The sequence below is a fragment of the Clinocottus analis genome, unplaced genomic scaffold, assembly GCF_023055335.1.
Source record: "Clinocottus analis isolate CAN_PGR_092001 unplaced genomic scaffold, fCliAna1.0.p SCAF_39, whole genome shotgun sequence".
Lineage (NCBI taxonomy): Eukaryota > Metazoa > Chordata > Actinopteri > Perciformes > Cottidae > Clinocottus > Clinocottus analis.
Window position 1 is genome coordinate 1,095,854 of NW_027176142.1, and position 17,926 is coordinate 1,113,779.

At 42.9% G+C, this 17,926-nt stretch overlaps 1 protein-coding gene across 4 annotated transcripts in view; it reads left to right on the forward strand.

The window, feature by feature from the left end:
* LOC137799853 (Ig-like V-type domain-containing protein FAM187A) overlaps positions 1-428 on the forward strand; it is a 6,455-nt gene extending 6,027 nt beyond the window's left edge. Inside the window, exon 5 of one of the 4 annotated variants that reach the window (XR_011079460.1) lies at positions 91-191. Coding sequence is in view for 1 of the 4 variants with exons in the window: in XM_068596706.1 (XP_068452807.1) it covers positions 139-365 (227 nt within the window). In the remaining 3 variants the exon portion in view is untranslated. Of the gene's footprint in view, positions 1-90 lie in introns of all 4 variants that reach the window. The other 3 variants (XR_011079459.1, XR_011079458.1, XM_068596706.1) reach the window with 3 other exon arrangements.
* The last annotated feature ends 17,498 nt before the right edge of the window (positions 429-17,926 follow it).

Sequence of the window (17,926 nt, forward strand, 5' to 3'; positions counted from 1 at the left end):
ACTCCTGTTGTTTACCAGGTGTGTACTCCTGTTGTTTACCAGGTGTGTACTCCTGTTGTTTACCAGGTGTGTACTCCTGTTGTTTACCAGGTGTGTACTCCTGTTGTTTACCAGGTGTGTACTCCTGTTGTTTACCAGGTGTGTACTACTGCTGGCTGCAGGGCCACCGGACTGCAGAGATACGTCTGCTGGTCTACGCTCACTTTGGGAAGCGACAGTCGGTGGTTTCTCACCCTGACTTCTGGACGGCGCTGCAGACGGTGTTCAGAGCGTACGCCGCCATGACGGCAGCGTTCTGCCTGCTGCTGCTGGGGAGAGCTGGAGTCAGTCACCTGAGAGACGCCCGAGCAACGCACGAGGACTGAAGTCACACGAAGGTCCTGAACTCGTCTCCATCGATTTTACAATAAAAGTTTATTTTAAGGGAACGTCAGTACATTCACTCTTTTGTCCTCGTCTACGTCCTCGTCTCCATCCTCGTCCTCGTCTCCGTCCTCGTCCTCGTCTCCGTCCTCGTCCTCGTCTACGTCCTCGTCCTCGTCCTCGTCTACGTCCTCGTCCTCGTCCTCGTCTACGTCCACGTCCTCGTCTACGTCCTCGTCTCCATCCTCGTCCTCGTCTACGTCCTCGTCTACGTCCTCGTCCTCGTCTACGTCCTCGTCTCCGTCCTCGTCTACGTCCTCGTCTACGTCCACGTCCTCGTCCTCGTCTACGTCCTCGTCTACGTCCACGTCCTCGTCCTCGTCTACGTCCTCGTCTACGTCCACGTCCTCGTCCTCGTCTACGTCCTCGTCCACATCCTCGTCTCCATCCTCGTCTACGTCCTCGTCCTCGTCTACGTCCTCGTCCACGTCTACATCCTCGTCCTCGTCCTCGTCCTCGTCTACATCCTCGTCCTCGTCCTCGTCTACGTCCTCGTCCACGTCTACATCCTCGTCAACGTCCTCGTCGACGTCCTCGTCTACGTCCTCGTCCTCGTCCTCGTCCTCGTCTACGTCTACGTCCTCGTCCTCGTCTACGTCTACATCCTCGTCGACGTCCTCGTCTACGTCCTCGTCCTCGTCTACGTCCTCGTCCTCGTCTACGTCTACATCCTCGTCTACGTCCTCGTCCTCGTCTACGTCCTCGTGCTCGTCCTCGTCTACGTCCTCGTCTACGTCCTCGTCCACGTCTACATCCTCGTCCTCGTCGACGTCCTCGTCTACGTCCTCGTCTACGTCCTCGTCTACGTCCTCGTCCTCGTCTACGTCCTCGTCCTCGTCTACGTCCTCGTCTACGTCCTCGTCCTCGTCTACGTCCTCGTCTACGTCCTCGTCTACGTCCTCGTCCTCGTCTACGTCCTCGTCTACGTCCTCGTCCTCGTCTACGTCCTCGTCTACGTCCTCGTCTACGTCCTCGTCTACGTCCTCGTCCTCGTCTACGTCCTCGTCTACGTCCTCGTCCTCGTCTACGTCCTCGTCTACGTCCTCGTCCTCGTCGACGTCCTCGTCGACGTCGACGTCCTCGTCCTCGTCTACGTCCTCGTCTACGTCCTCGTCTTCGTCCTCGTCCTCGTCTACGTCTACGTCATCGTCCTCGTCTACGTCCTCGTCTACGTCCTCGTCCTCTTCTACGTCCACGTCCTCGTCTACGTCCTTGTCTACTTCCTCATCCTCTTCCTCGTCTACTTCCTCGTCTACGTCCTCGTCCTCTTCTACGTCCTTGTCTACTTCCTCATCCTCTTCCTCGTCTACGTCCTCGTCTACGTCCTCGTCCTCTTCTACGTCCACGTCCTCGTCTACGTCCTTGTCTACTTCCTCATCCTCTTCCTCGTCTACTTCCTCGTCCACGTCCTTGTCCACATCTACGTCCACGTCTACGTCCTCGTCTACGTCCACGTCCTTGTCTACTTCCTCGTCTTCTTCCTCGTCCTCATCTCCATCCTCGTCTACGTCCTCGTCCTCGTCCTTGTCTACATCCTCAGTTTTTTTTGTCGACTTTTTTTTCTCGTCATCATTTTTTTGTCATGACGTATTCATCGGCTGAGGGATGATCCATGAAAAACATGCGTCTCTGCATTTGATGGTAAACTGTTGATATTACACACGCAACACGCAACACCGACAACCTCGTGTTCAATTATTTTAAAATAAAGAATTGATGGACTCGGCTTTTGCCCGACAGCAACGTTTTGCTGCATCTCTCCTTCAACATGATTGTCATGGCAACCTGCAACCTTCACCATCTATTCTTTCTGCATTTTATTTTATTGCGTATGAGCAGAGATGAGAAGAAAACCTGCTGTAGCCGTTAGATAGATTCAGCACAGAATAGCCTGCTCTGCTGTGTACTGACAGAGTATTTATCGGTCATAATATTGCACATAATGCGTCTTTTCTCACCAGAAGTCCTTGTGCAAACAGAAAGTAAGCAAATGAAACGCTGTGTAAAAAGAGCGTGTTTGTGTTGCCGGTGAGCGAGAGCCTCTTCCTCTCCCTCGGCTTCCTCACCGCTTCACTTTCCTGTACAGGTGCATTTCCTTCATATTGAGGCGATTGTAACCGGCAGATGGAGGATGGGAAAGAAGGCGAAGAAGACGAACCTGGACCGCACGCACCACGGCCATTAATCAACGTGTTAGTGCGTCCAGGCCGGCGATGCAGCATGCCGGATGTCTGCAGGATGATGGATGAACAGAGGCGAGCGTCTTAACCTTGTTGTGCTTCAGGAAAGCAGACAGAATATGTAACGCTCGCTGCTGCTCCTCCATGAGCTTAGTTCCAGTTGTTTCTCATGTTCTCAGAAGCCTTTAACGATCAGGGATGGGATGTTGGACCGTGGTCGCTCGTGCATCCAATCAACAAACAGTATTCAGTCGCATTCAGACGCATCGTTGTGGACTGTTCTGCCCGGCAACCCGGGAGGATGTGGAGTTTTTTGCTCAGGTTTATGGAGCTGCTTTATTGCTGTCAAACTATTATTCGCCACATCAATCTGACGCTGTTGTTATTTGTTATGAGTTGTTTTTACGGACGGCTGTGAATCTTGCCACCTGTTACACACAAAGTACACAACGGTCAGGTTTCAGCAGACAGGGAGACATTGAGCGGGAAAAAGGACGACAATAAATTGATCTAACTAACTGAAACGACACAAAGAAGAGACGAGAGACAGAACACGTTGTGTCTTCACCGTCACACACACACACACACACACACACACACTGTGACAGAGTGTTCCCTACACAGGCATCCGTCCTTTGAGGACTTGCGGCATTGGGCGATAATAACAATACATCAATGTGCAGTATGTTCTCTCATCGCTCGTACGAAGCCATTTGAGATGCTGCAGATACGACCCTGAGCATTTCCAGCGCCTCCGCATGGCTCTTGACACGCTGGCGGCTTGCAGGAGGGTCGCGGCTGCGCTCGAGAGACGACGCTACGCGATGGCGTTATCTGCTGTATCAGGATTCAGGCGAACAGCAGAGCGAGTGAGCCGCACTCACGTGCACTAAAATGCACTAAGAAGGTTTTCCAAGAACCTTCAAGCTGCATGTTCAAATCCTGCTCGCTGGATAAGAGGCCTGGTGTGTTCAACTCTAGCTGCTGCGGGCCGCAGGCTCCGCCATCAACATGCAACCTCACTGTCTCATGAATTACACTTTTTATCTCGGAATTTCAATTTCTTTTTGTGACACTATTAGGATTTTTTTTAACTATTTTTTGTCATTACTTTTTTTTTTAGTCAACTTTTTTTTTCTTGTCATGTTTTTTTTGTCATGACTTTTTTTTCTTGTCCTAATTTTTTCGTCATGACTTTTAAAAAAAAGTTTTTTTTGGTCAACTTTTTTTGTTAAATTTTTTTTTGACTTTTTTTCTTGTCCTAATTTTTTTGTCATGACTTTTTTTTTAAATGTTGTCATAATTTTTTTTTTGTCATGACATTTTTTTTTTTAACTTTTTTTTTCTTGTCATCATTTTTTTGTCATGACTTTTTTTTAAAATGTTGTCATAATTTTCTTTTTTTTTTGTCATGACATTTTTTTTGACTTTTTTTTCTTGTCATATTTTTTTATGTCAATTTTTTTTTCTTGTCATATTTTCTTTTTTTAACTTTTTTTCTTGTCATCATTTTTTTATGTTGACTTTTTTTCTTGTCATTTTTTTTACGTGTTAGCTCAACAGATATTAGCGTTGCTGTTAATGGAGCTGCTGCTGTGTTTCTCAAAGACTGCACACAGCCCTTAAAACAAGAAGTGATGTCATCACAGTCCTGCTAACGCTAACGCAGCGTGTTGTAAAGCAACACACATGTTGTAACTGTGCACCGAGTCGTCCTCTGTCGTTTAGACGCTTTGTGGTGGAAAGTGTGTTAGATAACAGAGACGTTATCACTGTCAATAATCCATCTAAAACATGGATTATAGTGAGACAGTGAATCTGTTCTCCAGAAGCAACTTCACCTGCAGCGTCATCAGTGAAATTACACATTAGAAGTGTTGCAAAACAAAGTCTCACCCACGTAATTGGCTTGGAAATTGGACTAATGTGAAAAACAGAAGCAGCCAATTAGCCCCAGTCGCTCGGAGGAAAACACTCGGTTCCTTCTTCGGCTAGAAAACAGTCTTCATCTTGAAGCCCGGTTCTTCTACACACACACACACACACACACACACACACACACACACACACACACACACACACACACACACACACACACACACACACGCACACACACAGAAATATCACATGCAAGTGACTTGCTGCATGAACACTTAGCGGTAAATGTCACTCTGAAGAATAAATGAAAATCTGGGGCTATGATGCAACAGAGTAATGTCGCTTTTGTTATTGCGTCTCTTAATTCATATTGCAGTTATTAATATGCTTTGCTTCTAGACGCTCCCATGTGAGCGGCGAGTAATTGTTTTCTGTTGACCGAGCGTCGCTTTAGCACGAGGGAGAGGAGAGCGGGTTTAATTGGCGCCATCGCACCTCCCTGGTGCTCCGCGGTGGAACATGGTAATCAGGTTCTGCCGGAGAAACCACGCAGTGTGTGTGTTCGCAGTGTGTGTGTTCGCAGTGTGTGTGTTCGCACTGTGTGTGTTCGCAGTGTGTGTGTTCGCAGTGTGTGTGTTTGCAGCGCGGCGGCGAGGTGAAGCGTCGCAGCCCGGAGAGAAAACTGCTGCCCGACTTCATCCCCAGAAGTCATGAGCAGAGAGGACGTGAGTCACATCTCACAGGGGGGAAGTGACCACATTACAATAAACGTCCAAAACAGAAAAACATGATTTCAACATGATCTCACGATTTCAATTTTTTTTTGTGATTAAATAAGGATTTTTTTTTAACTTTTTTTTGTCAACTTTTTTTTTTCTTGTCATGTTTTTTTTTTCATGACTTTTTTTTCTTGTCTTAATTTTTTTGTCATGACTTTAATTTTTTTTTTTTTTGTCGACTTTTTTTTGTCCTAATTTTTTTTTGTCATGACTTTTTTTTAAACTTTTTTTTTCTTGTCATATTTTTTTTTTTGTCGACTTTTTTTTAAACTTTTTTTCCTTGACCCAATTTTTTTGTCATGACTTTAAATTTTTTTTTTTTTGTCGACTTTTTTTTGTCCTAATTTTTTTTTGTCATGACTTTTTTTTTAACTTTTTTTTTCTTGTCATATTTTTTTTTTTCGTTGACTTTTTTTCTTGTCCTAATTTTTTTGTCATCACTTTAATTTTTTTTTTTTTGTCGACTTTTTTTTTTGTCCTAATTTTTTTTTGTCATGACTTTTTTTTTAACTTTTTTTTTCTTGTCATATTTTTTTTTTTCGTTGACTTTTTTTCTTGTCCTAATTTTTTTGTCATCACTTTAATTTTTTTTTTTTTGTCGACTTTTTTTTTTTGTCCTAATTTTTTTTTGTCATGACTTTTTTTTTTAACTTTTTTTTTTCTTGTCATATTTTTTTTTTTTCGTTGACTTTTTTTCTTGTCATTTATTTGTCATGACTTAAAAAAAATGTTACTAATAATAAGACTTTCGTCCATAGACATCTGCCTCCTGGTTGAAAGCCGTTAGCTTAGCTTCTGTCTCGAAAAATAAATAATTATAAAATAGCCATAACTTTGTGATTAAACCAGAGTCGGCTGAAAAGGCCGCTGCTATTAAACGTGTGATAAGGTGCTGAAATTAAAAAATATGTCTTCCAACAGGCCGGCGTGAACTAAATCCTCCGCAGAGACAATAAATGTGGTGGACTTTTCTTATTGCCCTGAAGCGATAACAAACCTCCTCTCAGCTTATCTGGAGGAGCTTTTCCACATCTCATCTCTCCCAACACGATCGTCCACCTTTTAATTTCCTGTCCGTCGTCCTCGCTCCCCTGAGTTAACCTCGGCGCCGCCTCCTCATCATTTGCATTTCCTGTTTTAGTTTATTGAACATTCACCTTGTCAATACATTCCCTCCCATGTCATCCAGCTTATTTGTGTTTACTATATTTGCTTTTGTTTATTATTTGTGTCATCTTTTGTCTTTTCACCAAGGTGACGCAAAAGACTAATCAGATTTGTCAAATGACAAATACATATTTTTAGCACAGTGGGAGTGTTACAACAATTTAAAATGAGGTTAAATGACAAGATGTATGGATGAAGGAGAAGTAGACACTTGAAGCAACAGTTGCTGTGTGTTTATTTTATTCTTTTCAGGAAGTGAGATAATTAATTCGTCTCTTTCCTCTGATTCATTTATGTTTCCATATTATCTTCTGCAGCTTCTCGTCTTCCTGCTGTTTCCTCCCGCTGAGTTGCAGCTCTGGTGTCAGACAATAAAAGACAAAGGAAGCAGCTCAGCGGCGGTAAAACAACAAGACGAGCATGAACTACTGCAGGAGGAAGATGTGTTGTTGTTGTTGTTGTTGTCTCTCTCTCGGTTACTTTAAACGTTGTCCAACAACAAACATCATGCGTTTTGTTGTGTTCTCCACATTATGTTGTTTCTGTCTTCTGCAGAACTTGCAGACATTTTAAAAGGACATGAATCTGTTCTTCCTGTTCGCTTCTTGTATTTTCTTCTCTGTCTGTTGTCTCTTTCTCTTCTTCTCCATTTCTTCTTCTCTGTCATTTCTTTCTCCATCCCTCTCTTCTTCTTCCTCTTCCTCTTGCAGCTCATTCATCTTCTTATCTAAACATGATTTAAAGTCCAGTTTAAGAAAGAATGATTCATCATTTGGCCCTCCATCTTTTTTCTTCTGATTGTTAGCCGTGGGCGTCGTCTCTGAGATGTAAGTCTTTCCTCTGGGCTTTATTTCCTTCTGCTTCTTAGCAATTTGCATCTAAATGAAAACGTCTTGATCGAACTCCAGACATTGATTATGTTGTTATTTGTGGGGATTATGAAACCAGCAGAATAGAAAAGATGCTTATCGGGAAAAGAGCTCTGAACTGATTTTAACGTCATTTGTTGCCGATGTTTTCAGACTAAATTGATTTGTTTATTTCCCTCTGTGTGTGTGTGTGTGTCTGTGTGTGTGTCTGTGTGTGTGTGTGTGTGTCTGTGTGTGTGTCTGTGTGTGTGTGTGTGTGTGGGCTTGTGGGTGTGTTTTCATCGGTTTTCTGTTCAATGTCGGGAAGTAAATGATGCAATTTAACTGTTGACTGAAGCATCGTAAAAGAATGGCGAGCATGTTCAACACACACACACACACACACACACACACACACACACACACACACACACACACACACACACACAAGCTTCTGGTCCTCCACAGGTCTGATGTGATGGTTTAGGAGCAGAGGAATCTTCCAGTAGTTTGAGGAGGAGTTGGTCCGGTGGGACCTTGTTGATTACAAGCAGCAGCGTTTGTTCTGGACCTGAAATGATCCAACACGCCATAAAACGTACCGGTCCTAATGACCTCATCAGGAGGCGTGTCAACGCGGGAGGATCGAGTTAAAAGACGCCAGAGGGATTACGCAACCCTGCAGAGCCTCGTAGAGGTCTGCAGGTCTGGAGGCAAAGCACACAGCAACATACTTTAATGTAATGGAGAGACGGCTTGGAGGAGTGCATTCATGCCCCCAGAGGATTCTGGGAGATGAGCTTCCACCTGTCTGGTACGAGCCCATGACAGCTGTCATTAAATCTGCTTTATTGTAATGATCCATACGTCTGACTAACTCTGATGGAAATGACTTTAAATTAACTTTCGTTTTGTGTTGATTTTGGCAGAATGTGTGGATGAAGTTGTTGTTTTCTATGTTCACTTCATCCTCATATCTTTATGATCTGTAGCTGCCAGAATCTTAGAGTCTGACAGTTATTGTGTTGAGTTATGTTATGTTACATAATGTTATGTTACATAATGTTATGTTACATAACATAAAGATGTTATGTTGCTCGCAGTTTGTGGTTTCGGCTGAGATTTAGAGAGCTTTGATCAAATATTGTATCTGTCGAATTTCATCATCATCTTCTTATGAAATATTTGTATGATAACTTATTAGTTTCGGTACTTCTTGACACGTACTTCTGTACTTCCAACACGACCATTTGTGGCCTTTGTGGTATTTACACATGTCCACATCAACACCTCAAACATTAACATCAAATGAAGTACACAACCAGACAAACTCGTCACTGCAACACAACGTGATTTCATTGGCTGATTTTCAAAACATTCAAACAATTTACTCCATTTTAAAAACAGAAATATACACACAAAGCTCAAGGTTTCTCGTAACAATTCCACTGTTGTGACTTTATTTCAGAGAGCTAAATAGTTGTGTAACGTTGGCGTTGGAGGCATCGACCTCCTGGTCGTCCTCTGGCCATGTTCATCCCCGTCTTCATCTTCATCTTCCTCTGTCGGTCACGGTGCTGCGAGACGCCCTGTTTAGTATTCCCCTCAGTCATGTCTGTCTGCTTACACTCAATCACACACACACACACACACACACACACACACACCCACACACACACACACACACACACACACAGCTTGTGTGTTTTCCTACACAGGCTCCACATTCTACAGACAGATAGGTGCAGACGTGCCCTCACACAGCTGACAGTCCGTCCTCGGCTTCGTGGTTTGGCGCGTGTGAGGACGCGCGTGACGTCACGCTGAAGCCGCGTCACCGTCGCTTCACATTCAGCGGAAGCTCGTTGCCGTCACGGCGCGAGAGCATACGGGTCATTTGTGCCGAGGACGTTCACGTTGCACGTGAGACCGTCTCCTGCGACACGTGACCCTGTGAGGGGGACGTGGAGACGGCCGGCCGTTATTCCCGTTATTCCCTTTATTCCCGTTATTCCCTTTATTCCCGTTATTCCCATTATTCCCTCTGCGTGTTTGTTTTCTGCACATTTCAAGATGGCAGCCAAATATATTTATTTTTTATTTATTTATTTTTTCCTCCTAATTTTTATTTTTATTTTTTTTTCGGGGGGGAGGGTCCTAATTTTTTTTCTTCTTTTTTTTTTTGGGTCCTAATTTTATTTTTTTTTGGTTCTAATTTTATTTTTTTGTGACACAAATGGGCCTTCATAGTATCTCCTACACGCCCCACAGTTTATGTTAAAACAATATAAAATAAAGTTATATATGTGCAAAAAAATAACTCATATTTGGCAAAAAAAAAAAAAAAAAGATGAGCAAGGAAGCCGGTTGGATCCATGTTTTCATGTTGAAGTGTCCTTGAGCAAGGCACTGAAGCCCCAGAGCTTCACAGCAGCACAAAGCTGCTTCATTACTGAGGATGATGACATGCAGAGAATAATCCTCACTGTGGGATTATGAAAGGATTCTTACAAACATAAAAAAAATGTAAATTTGTTTTCAGAGTCTGCATCTCCCCAGCTGTAATACCTCCGCGCCCCACTAGAGGGTCGCGCCCCACACGGAGTTAACGGATCCTTAACAATACTCTTATAACTTCCTCAAATCGGTTACTAGTTTGTGTAACAGAGTAAAATGTAACTGCTATCACCGCCTCTGACTAGCAGAGACTCTGACGTCACGACACGCAGACTGAAGGCAAGACGCTAAGCTAGTTGCTCGGTTAGCGAGGGTTAGCTATGAGTAAAAAAACAAACATCTAAATCAGCTCAAGCCAAAAAGTTGTCTGTCAACACTGAAATCTAAACAATCTTGACTGACTCAACAATTGACTGTAAAATGTGAGTTTTACTTACTTTACTTTTGCCACAACAGTAAAAATGTTCTAGCACAGAAAAATGCTAGCTAGCCGTTAGCTCGCTGCAGTTAATGAGCCTGAAGTGAAAGATGGCGACCATTTTGTGCCTGTTGGTTCGCTGCTTCACACACAGCCATCAGTTAGTCAGCAGCTTTGAAGGGATTTCTGTTACATAAAGATATGAAAATCATGTTTATGTAGCGTGATACAGCGAAGAGTTAGGGAGGGAGATGAAGACGAGGAGAGAGGACAGATAGAGGAAGTGAAAAACAAAGGTAGTCAGATGACATTATGCCATGTTCAGAGCACCAGGGGCAGCTGTGTTTGTGTGTGTGTGTGTGTCTGTGTGTGTGTGTGTGTGTGTGTGTGTGTGTGTGTGTGTGTGTCTGTGTGTGTGTGTGTGTGCTGGGATTTTGAATAATGCAGTGTATATATAAGCGATCTCTCTTTATCTCTCTACTTTCTATTCGTTTAACTTCCTCGTCTCGTCCTCTGTTGATGGAAAACATGTTGAATCAACAGAAGGAGAAGAACAGGAAACAAAGCCATTGTTAAAATAGACAATACACAGCTAGTGTGCGTTGGTTTATTTCCCTCCGATTTCATAACCAAACATTTTCACTCCCAACTCGTCAATACTGGCGCTCCATATGGAGCTGTGATGAGGCGGATTGGGACGTGTGACGGACGCCGGGTCAAAATAAATCAACTTTCATGTTCTCAGGGAATTAGATTTAGGTTTAGGCGACATAAAAAAACATAAAATTCTGGCACAATTTAAAAATATCCACCACTTAGGACTGCAGACTGATTGAAATGTTAATTATGCACATAATCGTACAATAATGCACTTGACTTTGACTGTAATTTGTTTCCCTAAAAAGAGACAAAACAAACAATTTACAAAGTTAAAAAAGATGAATTTGCCTGACATTCTTATATTTATTCTTTAGATCCTGCAATAGTGTGGATGTTGTAAATTGCATGACGGCCCTCGTCCCCGTGGAGGTGGACTATGAAGCAAACTATCGCACAGTTTCATAGTTTGTGTGTCTCCGAGCAGATATTTCTGACATCAGTGTGTGATTACAAAGCTGAGAGCGAGAGCAGGCTGGTGTGTCGTGTTGCATCACCACCATCATCATCATCATGATGATGATGTCAGAGGGAGACTCCGCCGTACGCCGGGACGTCCTGACACAACGCATCAGACGGACTCTGACAACCCGGCTGTCAGCTGTCGGCTTCCTGTCCTTCAGGCGTTCGGCACTGAGCGACGCGTTGCCCTTCTGTCGTGCAGGAAGTCTTATTGTCTGACATCTTGAGCTCTTCATCACTGAGACGTGTGCGTTCACACAAACACAACACGCGGTGCATTCATCTCTTGCAGGAGGACGCTGGCGGCAACCTCTGCGTGTCCACATCCACAGAGATGTTTCCTCTGTGGAGAAGTCAGAATAACCTCCAGGATCTGTCTTTAGAGCGTCAGCCCCGTGACACAAACATTTGATTCATGCAGCTTTAATATCGATATGAACGTTTGCTGCAATCACTTTACTTTTAATACAGGAAGAGTTCCCACAAGGCAACATGCAACCTTTCTCTCTCAAACAGCGATCCCTCTTCCTCCTGCTGGATGTTTTGCACGATGAGTTTAATCATTAGTGATGAGAGGAAGTTGTGATTCCAGTCGATGAACATGAAATGTACTTGGCTTCACGCCTCACCACAGCTTTCAAATGTTAAAATAACAGTTTTAAATATCAAATGAAACGCTGTAACAACCAGTCACCCTCAGTCTGATCTGTGTGAGTTATTTGTCGCACTCAGACTTTGTCTAGACGTCGATTAAGTTCTTCCACTTGTCTGCATCGCCTGTCAATCAGAGTCCAGTTTGCCTCAGTAATTAACTTTCTCTCTCTCTCTCTCTCTCTCTCTCTCTCTCTCTCTCTGTCTCTCTCTCTCTCTCTCTCTCTCTCTCTCTCTCTCTCTCTCTCTCTCTCTCTCTCTCTCCCTTTCTCTCTCTCTCTCGAGACAGAAACTGGAGGAGATAATGGAGGATCACCACAAAGGACTGACATCGATTTATAGCCGCGACCTCATGATGAACATGTACACACACTCGAGCACACGCGGTGATTCGGTCTGAATGAGTCTCGCTGATGGCACTTTGAGCTTAATGTGGCTCTCCAAGGTGAGTTCATTCTCAGGAAAACATGCTCAGGTCTGACCGACGGGAGAAGAACCAACTTGCTGAAGCGTCGCTGTGACTCAGTCTAAACATCTCCAGTCTTTGAATACTGACTCTCATGTAAATGAGACAATATTCAGGTCAAACGAGCAAATAAAGAGCAACAAAAAGGTGCCTTGTGCAACAACTGGTGCTGTGTTTGATATTCTAGGGGATTTTTTATGATCAATGAATAATTCATGGTCATAAATATGGAAGCGGGACTGTTTCTGGGCAGCAGAAAAGCTGATATTCCAGAGATACTTTTCACTTTCTAGCGACAGAATATCTTCACTTGGACACTGAAGCAGAGTGTTTAGCTGAGGTTGCATTGTGAGGAAACACCTTTCCTCTAATAAACACTTATTCAAAAGGTGAATGCAGCTCCATCGGCTTATAAATGCAAGATAATCGCGTTATGGTTGTTTCATTAAGTTCACTTGGAGCTGACGTTCAGATGCTTCCAGGCTCAGTTCATCCTCACAGCGACATCACTGGTAAACGGTCCTCTGGTGTGTTGTGTGTTGTGTGTTGTGTCATTGTGTGCCACATCATAAGCTGCATTCAGACAGGATCAGCTCCTGTACAGTGGGGGGGGGGGGGCAGGTAATTTCATCTCAACAGTGTCGATGATTCCCCCGTTCAGATTTGTCCATTTCACCTTCAACCTTCATGACACTTCAGCTCCAAACCCGCTGCTGTGAGCAGACGAACACAAACGCATGTTCATATCAGCGTCCAGTGCTGCGTGAAAACGGCCTGCAGGTTAAATCCTGAGGGTTTTTCAAAGCGTGCGGGTTTGGCTGATCCTCCTGCCGACAGAATCAGCGGCTGCCGCCATTGTGGAGATGAAGGCTTTGCAGCTGCCGTACGATCTTCTTTATTTCTCTGAATATTTGGGTTCGTCGGCGTCGGAGCAGGAACAAGGTTCACGTTGCAGCGCCGCCACGAACACCTGGACGCTGCAGAGCTGCAAGGAAGGATGAGGAAGAGTCATGACGTCGGGATTAGGACAGATATGGTGCTGGAATGGACTAACGCAGTGGTTCTCAAACTGTGGGGCGCGACCCTCTAGTGGGGCGCCGAGGTATTACAGGTGGGGCGCGGGGGGAGATGCTATGAAGGCCCATTCCCGCCACAAAAATAAAATAAAATTAGGACCAAAAGAACCCCCCCCCCCTCCAATAAAAATTAGAACCAATAAAAAAAGAAATTAGGACCCCCCCAAAAAATTTAAAAAATTAAAAATAGGACCCCAAAAGAAGCACACAAAAAATTAGAACCAAAAAATAAATAAAAAATTTGAACCAAAAAAAAAAAAGAAATTAGGACCTCAAGAAATAACAATAAATAAAAATTAGGACCAAAAAATAATAATAATTACGACCCCAAAAGAAACAAAAAAAATTAGGACCAAAAAAAAATAGAGATGCAGATTCTTAAAAAATAGAAATGATATATATATTTTTAAAGAATCGTTTCATAATCCCACAGTGAGGATTATTCTCTGCATGTCATCATCCTCAGTAATGAAGCAGCTTTGTGCTGCTGTGAAGCTCTGGGGCTTCAGTGCCTTGCTCAAGGACACTTCAACATGAAACTATGGGGAGAAAACAGAGATCCAACCGGCTTCCTTGCTCATCTTTTTTTTGCCAAATATGAGTTATTTTTTTGCACATATATAACTTTATTTGCATTGTTTCAGCAAAGTGATTCCAGTTGACTCTTGTGATCAGGAACCGGATCTGATGCAAAGGTTTGGTTATAACTTGTGACGCTCGGGTTGTTGGTTGTATGACTGAACGTTTCTTCCTCCTTGCTGACCTGAACGTCGTCACGTGAGAAGTTGCTGGACGCTCGTGATGATTCATACGGGTGATGTGACTCATCACCCAGAGACTCTGATCGTGTCCTAATGGGATCAGACACACTTTGTATTCCTGTAAATGTTCTAATCAAAGTGCAAATTAAAGAGCTTGAGTTGTAAGAAGAGTTCACGCTACAGCTCTTTCATCTGCTCGATTAAAAGACATCTTATGAACGCTTGCAGTTAAATCTAATGTTTGTGAGCGTGTCTGTGCTTCTGCACCTACGTACAACACACACACACACACACACACACACACACACACACACACACACACTATAGATGCAGTATACAGTACAGTATGTTATTGTTACATCATGCCTGGGCTGAAAGCAGAGCAGCATGTTCATGTGCATCATACGTGACACACCGTCAGCCTACATGTCATCTCATCCCTTGTTGTAAACCAACTCATGTGTCAGATTGTCTTATCTTGCAATTTTGCATCCAAGCTTATGGACTTCTGCCTCTTCGCCTGATTCATAACTGGTAAATAATTAGTAATAAGAATTAAAAATCAAGACATAACTGTCTGGTATTGACTTCTGCTTGTAACTTTCCTCTGGTCGAACTTTGCAGTTCCAACCTGGTGATAGTGCGACGTGACAACACGTCTCCTGTGTGTGTGAATGTTTAATGTCTTTCATTCTGGCTCATTTGCATATGAAGTCAAGCAGCTGTGCACATAACACATCTGCTCTCGACTCTCTAAACCAAACACGGTTTATGAACATTGACTCTTTTAGTTCAGTGTGTTTGAACAGATGACAGAGACGTCATTTGAAATCGAGCAGCACCTGTAAATGTGACGGTTCTCACCTCGTCGTGAACTTTCTGAAAGATTTAGATGACTGCATTTCCAGTCAAAATGGTAGCTGTTAAAGGGACAAATTCACGTTCAGGTTCATACTAATGTGTTGCTTTCCACTGAGACGCTTGTCTCCTGAAGACCTCCTAAAAAATTCCAGTCTGCTCAGATCGGCTTGCCAGAAAAATCTGCTGCACCTTTGTAGAAGTGGTGCTGAAGCTGTGGGAGGAGGAACAGATGCTAATGAGCGTTGGAAGGAGCCCTCTCTCAATGTCTTGATGAATTACATGTTTTCTAATCAAAGCAGCTCTTAAAAAACGTTTCTTAGTTCGTGGGCAGTGACTTCAGGTGATGCAGATTCATGTCCACATCATGAGAAACATGAGCTTTTAAAGATAAGCCCTTTTTTAATTTAACTAACAAGATGCAAAACTGCGTTTGTTTCATTGTTTGCCACCAGGGGGCAGCATGTACCTGCAGTCAACACGTTTCAATCCCCAAAGCACTTCAGCAGCAGGGGCGGAGCCAGATGTTGTAAACGTTTAGTTTAATCCAGGGGAATTATACCAGCTCCATGAACTGTTGTAACAAGTGCCGACACATCTGTTTATCGTTTGGGAAAAACATAAATAATCACCCTGTAGAGCCTACATGCTATTTAATATTGAATTGTTCGATAACTGTGTCCATCATATCACAACATGGGGAGCGATTTAGCTAAATCAACATTAGCCTTTGTGGAGAATAATGTTCATCTGACAAATCTGTGACCTTTGCATGTAAATGCTGTAATAATCTGAGCTGCTATGAAGTGAATGTAGTGTTCGAGAATTGTATTTGAATATTATCCTTTCCTCTTCTTTTCTTTTCACATGTATTCCTTGAAAAAATGAAAGAAATCCTCATGTCCGTAGATGCTAACTTAGCTATTTATCTAGCAAGCTAGCAGCCGAGTCAAACACGACATGGCTGCAGTCGGCGAGAGGAACAATGACTTTCACTCCTGCACGACCCGAACAGGACGAGCGCTTAAAGATAATGATGCAGTTAGAGACTTATAATATAAAATATAATGACGTCAGTTTAAGTGACAGTTATGTCACTTCTACACCAATAGAACTTTGTTTACATCTCTTTCTGTACAAATACATTCCTGGTCCCATCCATTGGTTCTGTCACACCACTTCATGAACATCTCTGACCTGGACTGCTGTGCTTGGGCTGTTTTTTTTTTAAACATTTGACTTGAGGTGATGTATTTTCTCTGGATGTTTGTTTCTCTTCTGCCGTTTATTCCATTTCAGAATCAATTGTTTGTCGTTGTGTTCACTTGTCAGACGTCTGAAGGCTATTTATGACACAAGAGATATTACCTTAATATGGACCTTAATGAAACACATGAAGGGTTCCCTTAAGGATGACTTCACGTCCCCTGAAGCACAGCAATCAAAGCGGTTAATGTGACCGTGAAGAGACATCTCCGGCTCAGTCGACCTGAAAACACCACAAACTGCTCTCATTGACACTTTGAGGACGCATCTTGCATGCTGGTCAACATCTTCCTGCAGAGAAAGAAAGAGTCCTTATGCTCCACCTCAACATGCTGCTATCCATGACTTGGTATGCAGCTGTAGCGCCCCCCTGTGGTGGCAGAAAGCACTGCACGGGGCATTCAACAGTTTATCCCATGGACACAACAAGGGCAGCCACATGTTCCAGACTGTGGAGCTTTTGGCATCATTCAGGCCTGTTAAAGGAAAACTAGGCTTCATTCACAATGTGTCCACATGTCACACTTTGTTGTGTTGTGTTGTTGTGTTGTTGTGTTCATGAGAAGGTCTCTCTAAATGTTTCTATGTCAGCTCCACACCGGGCAGCTGACGTGCAGCGGGAATGCGTTTTGATAAGACTTTCACACCCCGTCCGCATATCAGAGGAGATTTGTGCCACCAGATATGATTCAGGATTGTGTAACCGATCAAAGGTTAACCTCTGATAACGCACAACGCTGGAGACCGACGCCGACACGGCCAGAGAACCTGCAGGGGCCTCTGGACGGAAAGGAAATACATCCAATGCTGAAAGTCAGCTCGTGGTGTTTCTTTAAGCTTCAATACCATCATCATCATCATCATTCCTGTAACTCTGGGGCAATGATGTAAGATATACACCTTTGGAAAAGAATGAGCACAGATTGTGTGTTAATATACATATCAGGTACTTCTACTCATGCAGGAAGTACAATACCTGAATTATAGGACTTTTATTGGAAGCTCAAATGCAAATGTCTAGAGACAAATATTATTCTCAAATCTCTTTTTAGATAATCCCCCATCATCATCCTCACCTTTTCTCTCTAATTCTCTCTGCTTGGTGTATGGCGCCCCCTCCTGTTGCTCTGCTCACTCACAAAAACACACAACAATTTCTTGAGTTTTCATGTATAAAACTCAAAAGAAATTGCTCATTTTAACAAAGAAAGTTGTAAACCCCAAAACACTCACGTTAAGTAACAATAAACTAACATCTTTCATTACGCATCCAAGTATGTGTGAAAAATAAACCAGTGTATTGCAAAATGATTATTAGCTCGTATCTATAAAATAAAATGTCCGTAAGTGAAGTAAACGTGTGGTAAAATAATGCATGAATTATTACTTTAAACCGTCTTTTGATTTATAATAACTTGTAGAACAAATAAAAGTATATATATATATATATATATATATATATATATATATATATATATATATATATATATATATATATATATATATATATATATATATATATATATATATTCTACACACAGTATATAAAGTTTTATTAGAGAGAACTCCGGATCTCCAG